The following is a 12583-nucleotide window of genomic DNA, read 5'->3' as shown; positions in this document are numbered from 1 at the left end:
AGAGAAAACATTGTTGTGAACAGCTGCTTCTTTTCCTAAATTCTGGGAGGGATAAAAAATCATACCTTTAACTACCAACCTTCCAGCTCGAACGGCTGGGGTCTCGCTCTTTATTACAGACGAAGGAAACACACACTCGAGAATGTGTAATGCCACCCCGGAGCAGAGCAGGTTCGGTGACGCCAGATGGCGAAGAGATGGTTTTGATCATAGGATCCCACAGCAGACCCGGTGGGGCAGGTGACTGAGCGGCTGTGAGTCCTGAGCAGCTCGCCGCTGTGCGTGGGACTGGGCACGCCGTGGGGTGGCGGACGCTGAGTAGGGACCTCGGATGCGAGCCGCGGCAGTGAGCACCCCCATGTGGCCGGGTGCGCAGCGTCTGTGCTGACTGTCCCGTCCTGGGTGGCTGCCGGGGTCACTTGTTCACATTCAGGCCTTGAGTTCGGGCTGGGACGTTCTTGGCGCGGTCTTTCAAAGGCCAGCCCTCACCAAGCTGTTCCCATTGGTGCGCCTCTTGGTTGCCATTTTTTCCCCAGATGGGTGCTTGCTCTTGGGGACTCGGCCACAGCACAGTGGGCCACACGCGATCTTTGGGCGCACGGACAGGAGCACATGTGGGTTGAAGGGGGGTTGGAGGAATCGCAGAGGCCACGTGCTTGTGGGTCCTCCTGGCTGCGGCTGCCACAGCGTCTCCGGGAGTGGACGCGTCTGTCTCGAAAGCCACGTGCATTTGGAAGGTTCTGTTTGGAGCCGTTTTCCTCTGTTTGGTGACCTATCACTGTGTCCCAGTTTTAGGATTTAGTGGAATTCAAATTGTGTGGCTCCAAATGACACGATTGATTACACTCAGCCTCCACTGCAATTGCTGATCTGCGCCTGCTGGCCTGACCCCCGAAGGAAGGGGAGGAGCTGCGGCCACGGTGGCACAGCCCGGGGCTCATCCCCACCAGTCCAGACTGCTGCTGCTTCGTGCTCCGCAAGCTCGCTGGGTCGAGGGGACTCGTTCACACGTGCCGGCTGCTCTTCTAAGGCTTCCTCCCTCCTAGGAACTGCAGGTGGATGCGTATGGCCTGTGGGAGACAGACCGTCACTGTGCTTGTCTCCGAGCTTCTGGACTCTACCCAGAGTGTCGTGTTCCGTTCTGGGTGCTGCATACCAAGAGCGGGGAGAGCAGGTCACGGTGGCCCGGGTAGGAAAGGGTCAGGGTGGAACAGGGAGTGAAGGGCCTGTCACGGAAAGGTGGGGGGTGTTCAGGACAGAGGAGAGAAAGCCAGATAGCCATCTTCGAGGAGCTTACAGGCTGCTCTGTGCCACAGGGATGACACTCGTCCCGTGTGACGGAAACTAGAACTGACAAACTAAAGGGGAGAAGATCTGGGGCTGGCGAGTGGCCCAGTGGGGAGAGTGGCCCTGACCTGGCCTGGGCCACGCAGGACGGGTGAGCTGGAGCCGGGCCCTCAGGATCCCTCCGTGATGGATCTTGGTGACCCTGCCGCTCCCTTCTGACTCTCCGTTCTGTTTCTGTAATGCAGACTTCCGGTCCAGACAGCGGGCAGGGCTGGTGTTTCATCCCAAGGGTGCTGCGTTGGAGGGGTCAGGCTGCATGGTGGGGGTGCCCAGGCAGCCGTGGTCAGCATGGGGCTGGAGGGTGATGGGGGTTGGCAGGGCAGGTGTACAGACAGGCTTGGCAGCCCAGGTGTGGCCTCCGTCGTTGGGACACACACAAACGATCACTGATTCAGCTCTCCGCAGAGAGAGTTCAGAGAAGCAGACAGAGCCTTGGCGAGTGCTTGGTGGGGGGGCATCGGTACTGAACAGTTGCTGCCGACGGTCAGAGGGCCAGGGTCCGAGGGGGGCGATGCTGATGCCGCGAGAGCCAGCAGCAGCATTGGTCAGTGGCTTCGCGACCACACAGAAATCATGAGCGGATGGGAGGAGGACACTGACCGTCTGAAAGTGATTGGGCCGGTCAGCGAGCAGGTCACTTGAGCCGGGCCCGTGGCAGAGCCCCGGTGTTGCAGTGAGGACCTGAGCACTGGGGAGATGGAAGAAGGGCACAGAACGTGTGGGAGCGAAGGGGAAGGCTGTGCCTTTCAGCACTGCCAGAATTGCGATATCTGTGGTTTTCAGCTAAGCCTGGAGGTGAGTTTGACCTGTTAGAGTTTTTAGGGTTTTTTATTCTAAGGCTGCCCCATGACACAATGGGCCTCCTGCCTTTTGTTTGCCTGGGTCCTTCCTGATCCCCACCACCAGGGGGACGTCTGAGTCGGAGGAGCCTGCAGTCAGAAGGCTGGCTCCGGGTCCCCAGGTCCTCGTTGGAAACAAGCAGCCCTGGGTGGGCGCAGGCACCCCGCGTCATGCCCCCGGCACCCAGGAAGGGAGAGCTGGGGGGCCCGTGCTGGTACTCAGAGGAGAGGTCTGGTCTGCTCTGCTCAGCCGCAGTATCGTAAACCTTGACGGACGTGTTCCTAGATCAGCTGTGCAATTAGAGCCACTTTTTCTAAGTGGTCTGTGAACTGAGAGGCTTTAATGAGAGTGTGTGCGGGCCTAGCCAGTCCTCACAGCCCTGGGCAGTGCTCAGTGTCTGTTCGCAGAGTCTGTCCTGCGTACAGGTTGGAAGGAGCCTTGTGCCCCGAGGTGCTTCTACAGGAGCATCAGGGAAGACCTCTCCCTTCCCAAGGTCAGCCAGCCTTAGGCCGAAGGACGGAGTACAGGTACCAGCCGAGAGGATTTTCTGGCCTTCCCGTGATGTGGCAGGAGATGTTATTACCAGACCTAAAAGATAACGAAGACCATCCGTTTTCAGGGAAATTAAATACTTACGCCACTTACATATTAGCAGTTTTTAAAAACATGAGCACGCGTTTCTGTGTGTGGTTTTCATTTCTGATACAAAAATGTCACTGTGCCCATTGGTTGCTTCCTGGGCCCACTTAGCCTTATGCCATCAACGTCATATTAATAATATCTCATAGTGATGAAAATATTTCAGGATTTACAAAGCGCAGTCACACTCATCTCCCTGATTTCGTGCCCAGAGACCGCTCATGGGTGACACTGGATCCGAGGGTCCTTTTCACAGGCTCCGGCTTCTCGTGCCCTGTTGGGGGATTGCCTTTTGGGTCAGGCCTCTTGGGGTGGTCTCACTCCTTGTTACCTTTAGGTCTCTAATTTTTTGTAGATTTACTTTTAAATACTTAAAAAGCATTCCTGCTTTTGTAAACCGAAAAAGTTAACCGAGTCACTAGCGGTTTGTTCTGGGGCGTGCGTAATCTCGGCTCTGTGCGGCTCTAGACACGTAACGGCTCAGTGAATTTAAGAGTTGTCTGGCTTTGCAGGTCGGGTCTATGCTGTCTTGTCGAAGAGAGAAGGCCGGGTGCTTCAAGAAGAGATGAAAGAAGGGACGGACATGTTCATCATCAAGGCAGTGCTGCCCGTCGCGGAGAGCTTTGGCTTTGCGGATGAGATCAGGAAGCGGACGAGTGGCCTGGCCAGCCCACAGCTGGTGTTCAGCCACTGGGAGGTAAGAGCGCGAATCCCCGTCCCTGCTCATCGGTCCCCGCGTGCGGCCTACGCTCGACACCAGGCCGAGTAAACGCCTTTCCGCGCCGGCTCGCCTTCCTGGGGCTCTGGTCCCTTGTGGGCGCAGAAGCCTGCGTCTGCTTCTCATCCAGGGTGAATGATCCTCGGGTCACAGGCGGCCTGTAATACGCACGTGCGCGAGCACACACATTCGTCCTTTCTTTTTACGGCATGCAACGTTCAATCCTATGTTTCCCTTCGAAGATAGATTTTTTTCCATGTAGAATGCAACTTTTAATTTTTTTTTATTTTTATTTTTTTATTATGTTCAGCTAGTCAGCATATAGGACATCATTAGTTTTTGATGTAGTGTTCAACGGTTAGCTGCGTATAACACCCAGTGCTCATCGCAGCATGTGCCCTCCTTAATGCCCGTCCCCCGGTTACCCCACGCCCTCACCCTCCTCCCCTCTGAAGCCCTCAGTTTGTTCTCTGGAGTCCAGAGTCTCTCATGGTTTATCTCCCCCTCTGATTTCTTCCCATTCCCTCCCTTTCCCTATGGTTCTCTGCTCTAGTCCTTACTGTGCACATATGAGTGAAACCATATGATAATTGACTCTCTCTGCTTGACTTAATTCACTCAGCATAATCTCCTCCAGTCCCGTCCATGTTGATGCAAAAGTTGGGTCTTCATCCTTTCTGATGGAGGCATCATCCTCCATAGTGTATATGGACCACATCTTCCTTATCCATTCGTCCATTGAAGGGCATCTTGGTTCTTTCCACAGTTTGGCGACCGTGGCCATTGGTGCTGTGAACATTGGGGTACAGATGGCCCTTCTTTTCACTACATCTGTATCTTTAGGGTAAATATCCAGTAGTGCGATTGCTGGGTCGTAGGGTAGCTCTGTTTTCAACATCTTGAGGAACCTCCACACTGTTCTCCAGAGCATCTGCACCAGCTCGCACTCCCACCAGTAGTGCAAGAGGGTTCCCCTTTTTCCACATCCTCACCAGACCTCGAAGATAAATTTTTAAAGGAAAATCACAGACATTTTAGAAGTGAAGCTCTCAGGAACTTTCCTCCAGGGAAATACTTGTGGTGTTTAGAGGGGATGGATCCGCTTCTTGCCGGGGACAGCCTTCAGTTCCTGTGTGTCCCCTCGTCCGCAGCCCCTGTTGTGGGGGCTCAGGCTTTCTCTGGCTTTTGCGTGTGGTGGGATGAAGTGGCTCATGAGAGCCCCTCACTGTCAGCGTGGGCACAGGTAGTTGAAGAGCAAAGCTTATCCCTAATTAACACCACAAATGTCGATCTCCAGGACGTTGTTTTCTCACCCGGGGGAGAGCAGGAACAGGGGAGGGTGGGGAGGTCAGAGCAGGCTTCCTGAAGCATCCCTGGAGGGAGACCGTGCAGAGCTGAGACCAGAGGCTGGCGCAGCCAGAGGAGCAGCGAGCGGGGAGTGCAGGGCGCGGGCCGGGAGCAGCCGTTATGTTTCAAGACGCGGCCTCAGGTCTGGGGTAGAATTGCAGAGACAGAGACAGAGAGCGCAAGCATGGCAGGGTGGGAGAAGCAGGCTCCCTGCTGAGCAAGGAGCCAGACACTGGATCCAGGACCCTGGGATCACAACCTGAGCTAAAGGCAGACGCTTAACCCACTGAGCCCCCAGGTGCCCCCGGAATAGAATTTGTTAACTACTGCATATAAGAAGAAAGGCCAGGGTAAGAAAGCAGTGTCTTTCATCACTTTACAGGGAATAGAAGTAACGTCACAGCGTCCACTTTTCCCCTGGAGGTTCATGGTTTGGTGGGTCTGGTGTGGGACACTCCTGGTTTCGGGTATCACTTTGCACTGACTGGGGCTGACCGTGGAGCCTGCTGAGTTTGTCCCCGCTGAGATAAAGTGTGTGGAGTGGGGGACCTGGGGGCCGACGCCGTGGGCGGGGCCGGTGCGCGCTCACCTGGGCTTGCTCTCGGCCCCGTGGCCCAGCCTGGGCTCTCCCTTCAGCGCCGCTCCAGCCAGACCCCCGCCCCAGTTTCTCTCATCTCCGTCAGTCGGAGGGCTCCCGTTTCAAAGCGGGTCACAAAGGGGAGTACAGTAAGTGAGGGAGAACCTCCTTTCTAAAATGAATTCTAGGGCGCCTGGGTGGCTCAGTGGGTTAAAGCCTCTGCCTTTGGCTCAGGTCATGATCTCAGGGTCCTGGGATCGAGTCCCGCATCGGGCTCTCCGCTCAGCAGGGAGCCTGCTTCCTCCTCTCTCTCTGCCTGCCTCCCTGCCTACTTGTGATCTCTATCTGTCAAATAAATAAGTAAAGTCTTTTAAAAAAAATAAAATGAATTCTGTAGTCAAGTCAGCGAAGTAGAGAAAGGGGACACTTGAGAGAAACAGACTTGATGGGGCAGATTGTCATGGGCAATTCGTGTCACCCGAATGGAGGCCAGTGAAGCTGCTAAACCAGGATTCACACATGCGTCTGCTTCCCTAGAAGGACTCACGTCCTTAAAGCTCGACAGTAGCTCCGTCACTCTTGTTCTCATTTAGGTTTATTTTTATCTTTTTTTTGTCGGCACAATTTTCATCCTAACAGAGATTTACTGTGAACTTTTTCTTGCATTTTGTATCTTTGTCTAGAAACGAAGTGAAGTGTTGGTGGTTTTATTGGTTTATATCTGAATAGGTGTCATTGCTCTGTTTCATTATGTAGAAAACAGCAGCTCTGAGACATTCACCGCACTGGTTCCTTCCTGCACGTAAGCGGTAGTAATTCCCCTCAGCCACGCTCCCAGCTTTCTGGCTCTGGCTCTGGGCTCTGAGCTTCTGCTTCTACTTCACAGCAGCTTCTGAGGAATCCCAGCTCTGGTGTAAAGACGTTCATGATGCTCTTAATGAAACACATCGCGACAGTCCTCTGCCCGTATTCTAGGGAGCAGACGTGTGATTACGGGGCAAGGCGGCCAAACTATACTTACAACCAAAGAGGGATTTGTGCCCCTTCACTGCAGTGACACTTTCGTCATCGGTGCTGCCATCGCTGAAAACTGCTTCTAGAGCCTGCAGCTCACGCTTGGAGTATCTTGGAGGTGATTAGTCATCGTCTCGGGACGATGGCCTTGATCCGCGTTGGTGACGAGAGCAGGTTGTCCTGTGTTTGGTCGGAACAGAGAGAGCGCAGTTAGTCGTCCCCCGGGTTCTCGGCTCTGAAGGGCCAAAGCAGGTGTTCGTGGCAGGTGTAATGGCCTCACGACTGGAGGACTCAGATGTTTGAATTCCCACGGTCTGTTGTTTGTTAGAAATACGTCATCATCTTAGGTCGGGCTGAACCCCAACAGTGGGTTTATAAAATGCATTTTTACAAATCTGTCAAATTTCTATTATTTCATAATTGCAAATAGGTAGGTAAGGCTGCTCTGTGCAAAGCGTTTTGGGGTGGAGTGGTGGAGGTAAGGCAGAGGCTCTCTGGCTCGTCCGGGGCGGCCACCAGGGGCGGTGGGGGCTCACAGGGAGGAGCCCGTCCTCTGTTTGCCGCCTTTCTCAGCATTTGGCTTCTGCCCCCCTGCCAGCCCGTACCCTTGCATTCCAGCATTGTAGCCAGGAAACAGGGGTGCGCCATCCCCGTGGGGACACACATGGGGTTCTGCATGTGTCCCATTGTCTGCAGTCAGTCTGTGGCCACATCTGGTCCTGCCACCGAACAAGGAGGTTGGGAAATGTCGTCTTTGACTGGACCAGGACTCAGCAAAGTACGGCCTGTGACCTGTTTGGGTAAATAAAGCCACTGGCCTGCGGCTGTTCCCGCTCCCGTGCACACTTCCTGTGGCGGCTTTCACGCCGAGCTGAGCGGCTGCCCCACACACCGTGCGGCTGCCGTCCAAGCTGTTTCCTGTCTGGCTCCTTACAGTGCTGTGCCCCCTCGTGCCGAGGCTGCAGATGCCCCCCCGAAACACCTTTTGGCCCACTCCCATCCGGGAACCGGTATTTAGGAACAACTAGTGTAACAGCGTCCAGACCTTACCGAATGGGCAGATTTTGTTGATATAAAAACCACAATGTTTTTTTTTCAGTCTCCTTTCCCTCTTGATAAGGGGAAAAAAAAAAAAAAGGCCAGAAATCTTACATACTTAATAATAGTGTTTTTTTTTTTTTCATCTGATACTTTCTGGCTTCATTAGTTTGTTATTAACAATCAGTCTCTTAATAACTTTAAAGCAGAACATACTCAAGACTTTAGTGCCGTCCTCTGTCATCCCCCTGCCACCTGTCCTGGTCCTCTTCCCAAAAGCGTCACATCTTTGAAAGTCTTGAAAACGATGTTGTAATTAAATGTCATTGATCTGATAGTTTCTGCCTGTCTTGGTTTTCCCCCCATAGCCGGAATTAGAAATAACACAGTTGTTGAAATCTGGCTTCTCCCTCCAAGGCACTTTCTTTCCTTTGTGTTCTGTCACACCATATAATTTACAATCAAGAGCTTTTGAGAGAAAGTGCTTCAAAAAATAGAGGAGATAAGATTACAGGCATTTTCCACGAGGAAACCTTTGAAGTCAGCAATCCCATAATTTCTCTTTCTATGTTTTGCCCCTTCTATGAAAAAGGAAGAAAAGGAGCTAATAACAGGCACAGAAAGGAAAATAGCCCAGCCAGTGCGGTGGTACACGCGTGTCAGCGTGGGCCCAGGATTGGCTGCGGGATCCTGAGCCCACCCCGCGGGGCGGGCCAGGGTTCACCCGCGGTGAGGACCATCAGCTCTGATCACAAGAGCGCCCGGCGAGTGTTTCCCACCTGCCAGCCGTGATCCCGGTGGCGGCTGGCACAGAACTGCCGTGGAGCTCCCCAGGCTTTCCTCCCGGCCTCTTTTTCTTCTTTTTCCTTTAGATACCCGGGACAGCAGCGAGAACTTGGGTGCCTGCCTTCCCATGAACTAGAAAATGCCATTCCTTTCAGGCTGTGGGGTTGCAAAAAATATCCTTGCAGTGGGCACATAGATGAATTCTGGGTGAAGCGGATAGGAAACAGCATCGTTTCTTCCAAACCCATGGCTCGAGGATGCTGTTCTGTAGGGCACAGCACCGTGTGGGCACCGGAGCCCACCGGGGAGGGGTGGGCTGGAGCAGGTCTCCAGAGGAGGCCTCCAGCAGACAGAGGTGAGGGGAGAAGGCTTGGAGTCTTGGCCTGCAAGCTGAGCAAACCTTGGAAGGCCTGAGGCCCACAGAAAATGAGATCTTTGGAAATTCCTGGTCTTACATTTTTGAAACAAGGACTCTGGTCTGAAGTTGGCCAGTCCGAGTCGATGTCTCTCAACTAGTAGCTCATTTCTTGCTGTTTATAAAATCTGTCGCTTTTTTAGCAGGATCAACAACTCACTCACCCCTGCCTCCCAGACCTGCTAGGAACATACAGCTTCTCTATGCTCTGTAATGGGTTCCTCTTCCCGCTGGGGAGGGCAGGGCGCCAGTAACCAGCCTAACAGTAGCCTGCAGTGTAGATGGTCTTTGGGCAAGGTGGTTCGTGGGACTGTTCCGTTTCCCAGCCGCCTCCCCTTGCCCCTGAGGACCGGCCTTTGTGGCTGTGGGTGGGGAGGAAGGGGGGCCTCCGATCCGCTCGCCCTCCGCGTCCTCCCTTGCCTTTGACGATGTGTCTAGGAAGAAGTTGCTGCGGCTGAGGTCGAAGAGGTTGCTGCCTGTGTTCTCCTCAAGGATTTTGATGGATTCCTTTCTCACATTGAGATCCTTCATCCATTTTGAGTCTATTTTCGTGTGTGGTGTAAGGAAATGATCCAATTTCATTTTTCCGCATGTGGCTGTCCAATTTTCCCAACACCATTTATTGAAGAGGCTGTCTTTGTTCCATTGGACATTCCTTCCTGCTTTGTCGAAGATGAGTTGACCATAGAGTTGAGGGTCCATTTCTGGGCTCTCTATTCTGTTCCACTGATCTATGTGTCTGTTTTTGTGCCAGTACCATGCTGTCTTGATGATGACGGCTTTGTAATAGAGCTGGAAGTCTGGAATTGTGATGCCGCCAGCTTTGGTTTTCTTTTTCAACATTCCTCTGGCTATTCGGGGTCTTTCCTGCTTCCATATAATTTTAGATGATTTGTTCCAGCTCTGTGAAAAATGCTGATTGTGTTTTGATAACAAGTGCATCGAATGAGCAGGTTGCTCTGGGCGGCACAGACATTTTCCAAGTATTCATTCTTCCAGCCCATAAGCATGGGACGTTTCCTCCATCTCTTTCCGAAGTGCTCTGTAGTCTCTAGAGTACAGACCCTTTACCTCTTTGGTTAGGCTTATTCCCAGGTATCTGATGGGTTTTGGTGCTATTGAATGGAAGAACAACTATTTTAAAATACAGTTTTCTTTCATTTCTGTATTTTACACTGAAAAGTGTTAGGATTTGAGGCCACTTAATAAATATCACTCCTTTCTTCCCCTAATTGAGAAATGAGAGAAAACAGTAACAAAAAGAACCAGGCACATTAATGTCAGACTGTCACCTTCATTGCCGATCACGCTGGCCGTGGAGAACGTAGTGTTGGCCACGGGTGGTCCTGAGCACCCAGTACTGTGCTCCCAAGGGAGACCCGCTGGATGGCAGGGCTCCTACCACAGGGGCAGGGCAGGGCGGCCAGTGTCAGTGTCCCAGAGGGACAGGGCAGGCTCTGTGCCTCCTGGGGCAGCTTCTAGTGGATGGGGGAAGAGGCCCCACTCCCGAAGTCTGTTTCCTCCTCTCACACTTACCAGCCAGATTCTGTGCTGAGGGGGCAGAGAGAGGCCATGAGGGTCAGTCTTGTGGAGCTTTCTCTGCCTGAAGGAATCTTCGGGAGTGGAAACCGTCCCCCTACTCTTCTGCGCTGTCCTGGAAGTCAGTCCCTTGGACGTGGACCTCAGGAAAGTCCATGTCCATGGTCATCACCTTCATGGGCATCACGGCCTGGCTGCTGGTCGACACAGAGCGACAGAGCCCCCTGCCTCGGCGGCTTCCCCCCTACCCGAGCTCTGCCCTCTCCCTCCCCCCAGCCGTAACCTCAGAGAGCAAGTGTCCTCAGCGTGCCCGCCCCTGGACTTGTCTTCCTCGCTGTGGGGTGGCGAACAGCCGTGGGCCCAGAGAGAAGAGGGAAGGAGGTGCCTCTGTCTGCCTCTTGTCTGGGCAAGATTGGTGAACCAAGCGGTCTGGCTCACCAGGCGTGCCACCGAGTTTTGGAGCAGAAGGCTCAGAATCGTCAAGGACAGGTTTACAGGTGTCGGTCTTTGCTGGGGACAAAAGACTTGATGCAGAGAGACTAGTTCCCAGATAGATCCTAGCGAAAGGGATTTTTTTATGACATTATTCCAGATGAAGTTTCCCTCGTTCCTTAGTGGGAGGTGGTGGCTCTGGGGTGTGTGCTCCCAGCTCTGTCCGTCCTGCGTCCTTCGTTCCCGCCTCCCGCCATTCCTCCGGTCTCTTCCCGTTTCCAGCGCGTCGTTCCCGGCTCCGCTGTCACCCTGCAGTGGAGACCGAAAGGCGGGCTCCATGAAAGCATGGTGGCCTGACCCAGCAAGTTCTGTCTCCTTCTCTTACAAGGTCGTCCCCAGCGACCCCTTCTGGGTGCCGACCACCGAGGAGGAGTACTTGCACTTCGGGGAGAAGGCCGACTCCGAGAACCAGGCCCGCAAGTATGTGAACGCCGTGCGCAAGAGGAAGGGCCTGTCCGTGGAGGAGAAGATCGTGGAGCGCGCGGAGAAGCAGAGGACCCTCAGCAAAAACAAGTGACCGCTGCGCCCGGCGCGGCTGCTGGGACGCCCCTCCGTGCTGCCATCGCGCCGCGCTCCCTTTCAATAAAGCCGATCCTTAGAAATGTTTTAAAGAGGCCGTCGGAGAGCGTGTTTCCAGAGTGTGTGTTTGATCGATCCCGGTGTGCGGGGAGACGCTGTATAGACGACGCGGCGGCGGCCTCCGCCCCGAGCAGCCCACGGCTGACGGGCTTCTGCGCGCAGCCCTCGTTCAGGGCCGCTTCCCGCATCCCCGCGTGCAGTCTCCTCCGTCCCTTGGAAGAGACACGTGCTCCAGGGGCCACCTGCCTTTTAGCTGGTGAACCAGGCACGGTCACAGCGACCCTTCCTCCAGTGGGTCCATCTGAGAAACCGGTGTCCTGCGCGAGTGCTGCCGGCCTCAGCCCTCGGGTTGCGTGTCGCACACCAGGGACACTGCCCCTGCTCATTGCCCATAGCTGTTAGTGACAGTTAAGCCCCACACCTTTTCTTCAGACAAAAAAAATAATTTCAGTAATTTCCTCTTAGTCTTAAGGGACATTAGCTCACGTGACGAGATCACTGCCTTGATTGCAAATATTTTTCTTAAATTGCCTCGGCTGTGTCCTTCAGGGAGATCGCCATAGAAGGAGCAAATGTGATTCAGCCAGAAATAGATTTTGTAATTTTTGATGTTGTACGAATAATTTTTATTGCCACTTAAAGGAAGGATTCTTTTTCAAAACTCATAAAATTAGCAGGCCAGACTTTTATTTCAAAACGATTTTAATGTTTTTTTCCCCCCAGTAGACTAAGTCAATAAACCAGGTCTTAATGCTAGTTAGAGACGTTACCTTCAGTCTTCGAGCTCTGGACTAGTCGGGCGAGTCTGGTTGGCCCCGACGTTGGAGAAGGTGCGACCAGGTAGTTGACTCTGTGTAAGCGTAGCAGGTACTGATGTTTGAAGTAACTTAGGAGAGTTGTCCACGCGCTGGCTTATCTTGAAAACGCCGGTGGCGCGGGAAGCGCTGACACATCGATATCTCGCGTTTGTAAATACCGTCCTTCCCACTGCCGGATGCGCTGGAAAGAGGATTCTTAGACTCTGCCCTCTCCCAGCACGCGCGGCGTGTGACGGGGAGAAGAGGCACAGCCCGGAAGACTGGGAGCTGTTTCCGCAGGTCCTTCGGCCCCGCGGCTGTGCGGGTGCGAGGACAGAGGCAGGCCCGGCCAACAGGTCACCTCCTTTCTCCATGCTTGGGGGGACGGGCCAGCCAGGGGATAAGCTGAGCTGCCAGGTGAGTCATCTCTGTGGTTCGTGGGGGGATCCCGGTCT

General features: G+C 53.8%; 1 protein-coding gene across 2 annotated transcripts in view; it reads left to right on the top strand.

Annotated features, from left to right (window-relative positions):
• EFL1 (elongation factor like GTPase 1) overlaps positions 1–12077 on the top strand; it is a 123310-nt gene extending 111233 nt beyond the window's left edge. For both annotated transcript variants that reach the window (XM_047736110.1, XM_047736111.1), the window contains exons 19-20: positions 3339–3523; positions 11081–12077. In XM_047736110.1, the coding sequence (XP_047592066.1) occupies positions 3339–3523; positions 11081–11269 (374 nt within the window). In that variant the 3' untranslated portion in view covers positions 11270–12077. The remainder of the gene's footprint in view (positions 1–3338; positions 3524–11080) is intronic.
• The last annotated feature ends 506 nt before the right edge of the window (positions 12078–12583 follow it).

Source organism: Lutra lutra, chromosome 7, assembly GCF_902655055.1.
Source record: "Lutra lutra chromosome 7, mLutLut1.2, whole genome shotgun sequence".
NCBI classification, from domain to species: domain Eukaryota; kingdom Metazoa; phylum Chordata; class Mammalia; order Carnivora; family Mustelidae; genus Lutra; species Lutra lutra.
Note: the sequence above shows the minus strand (reverse complement) of the source record. Positions and strands in the feature narration are given on the sequence as shown.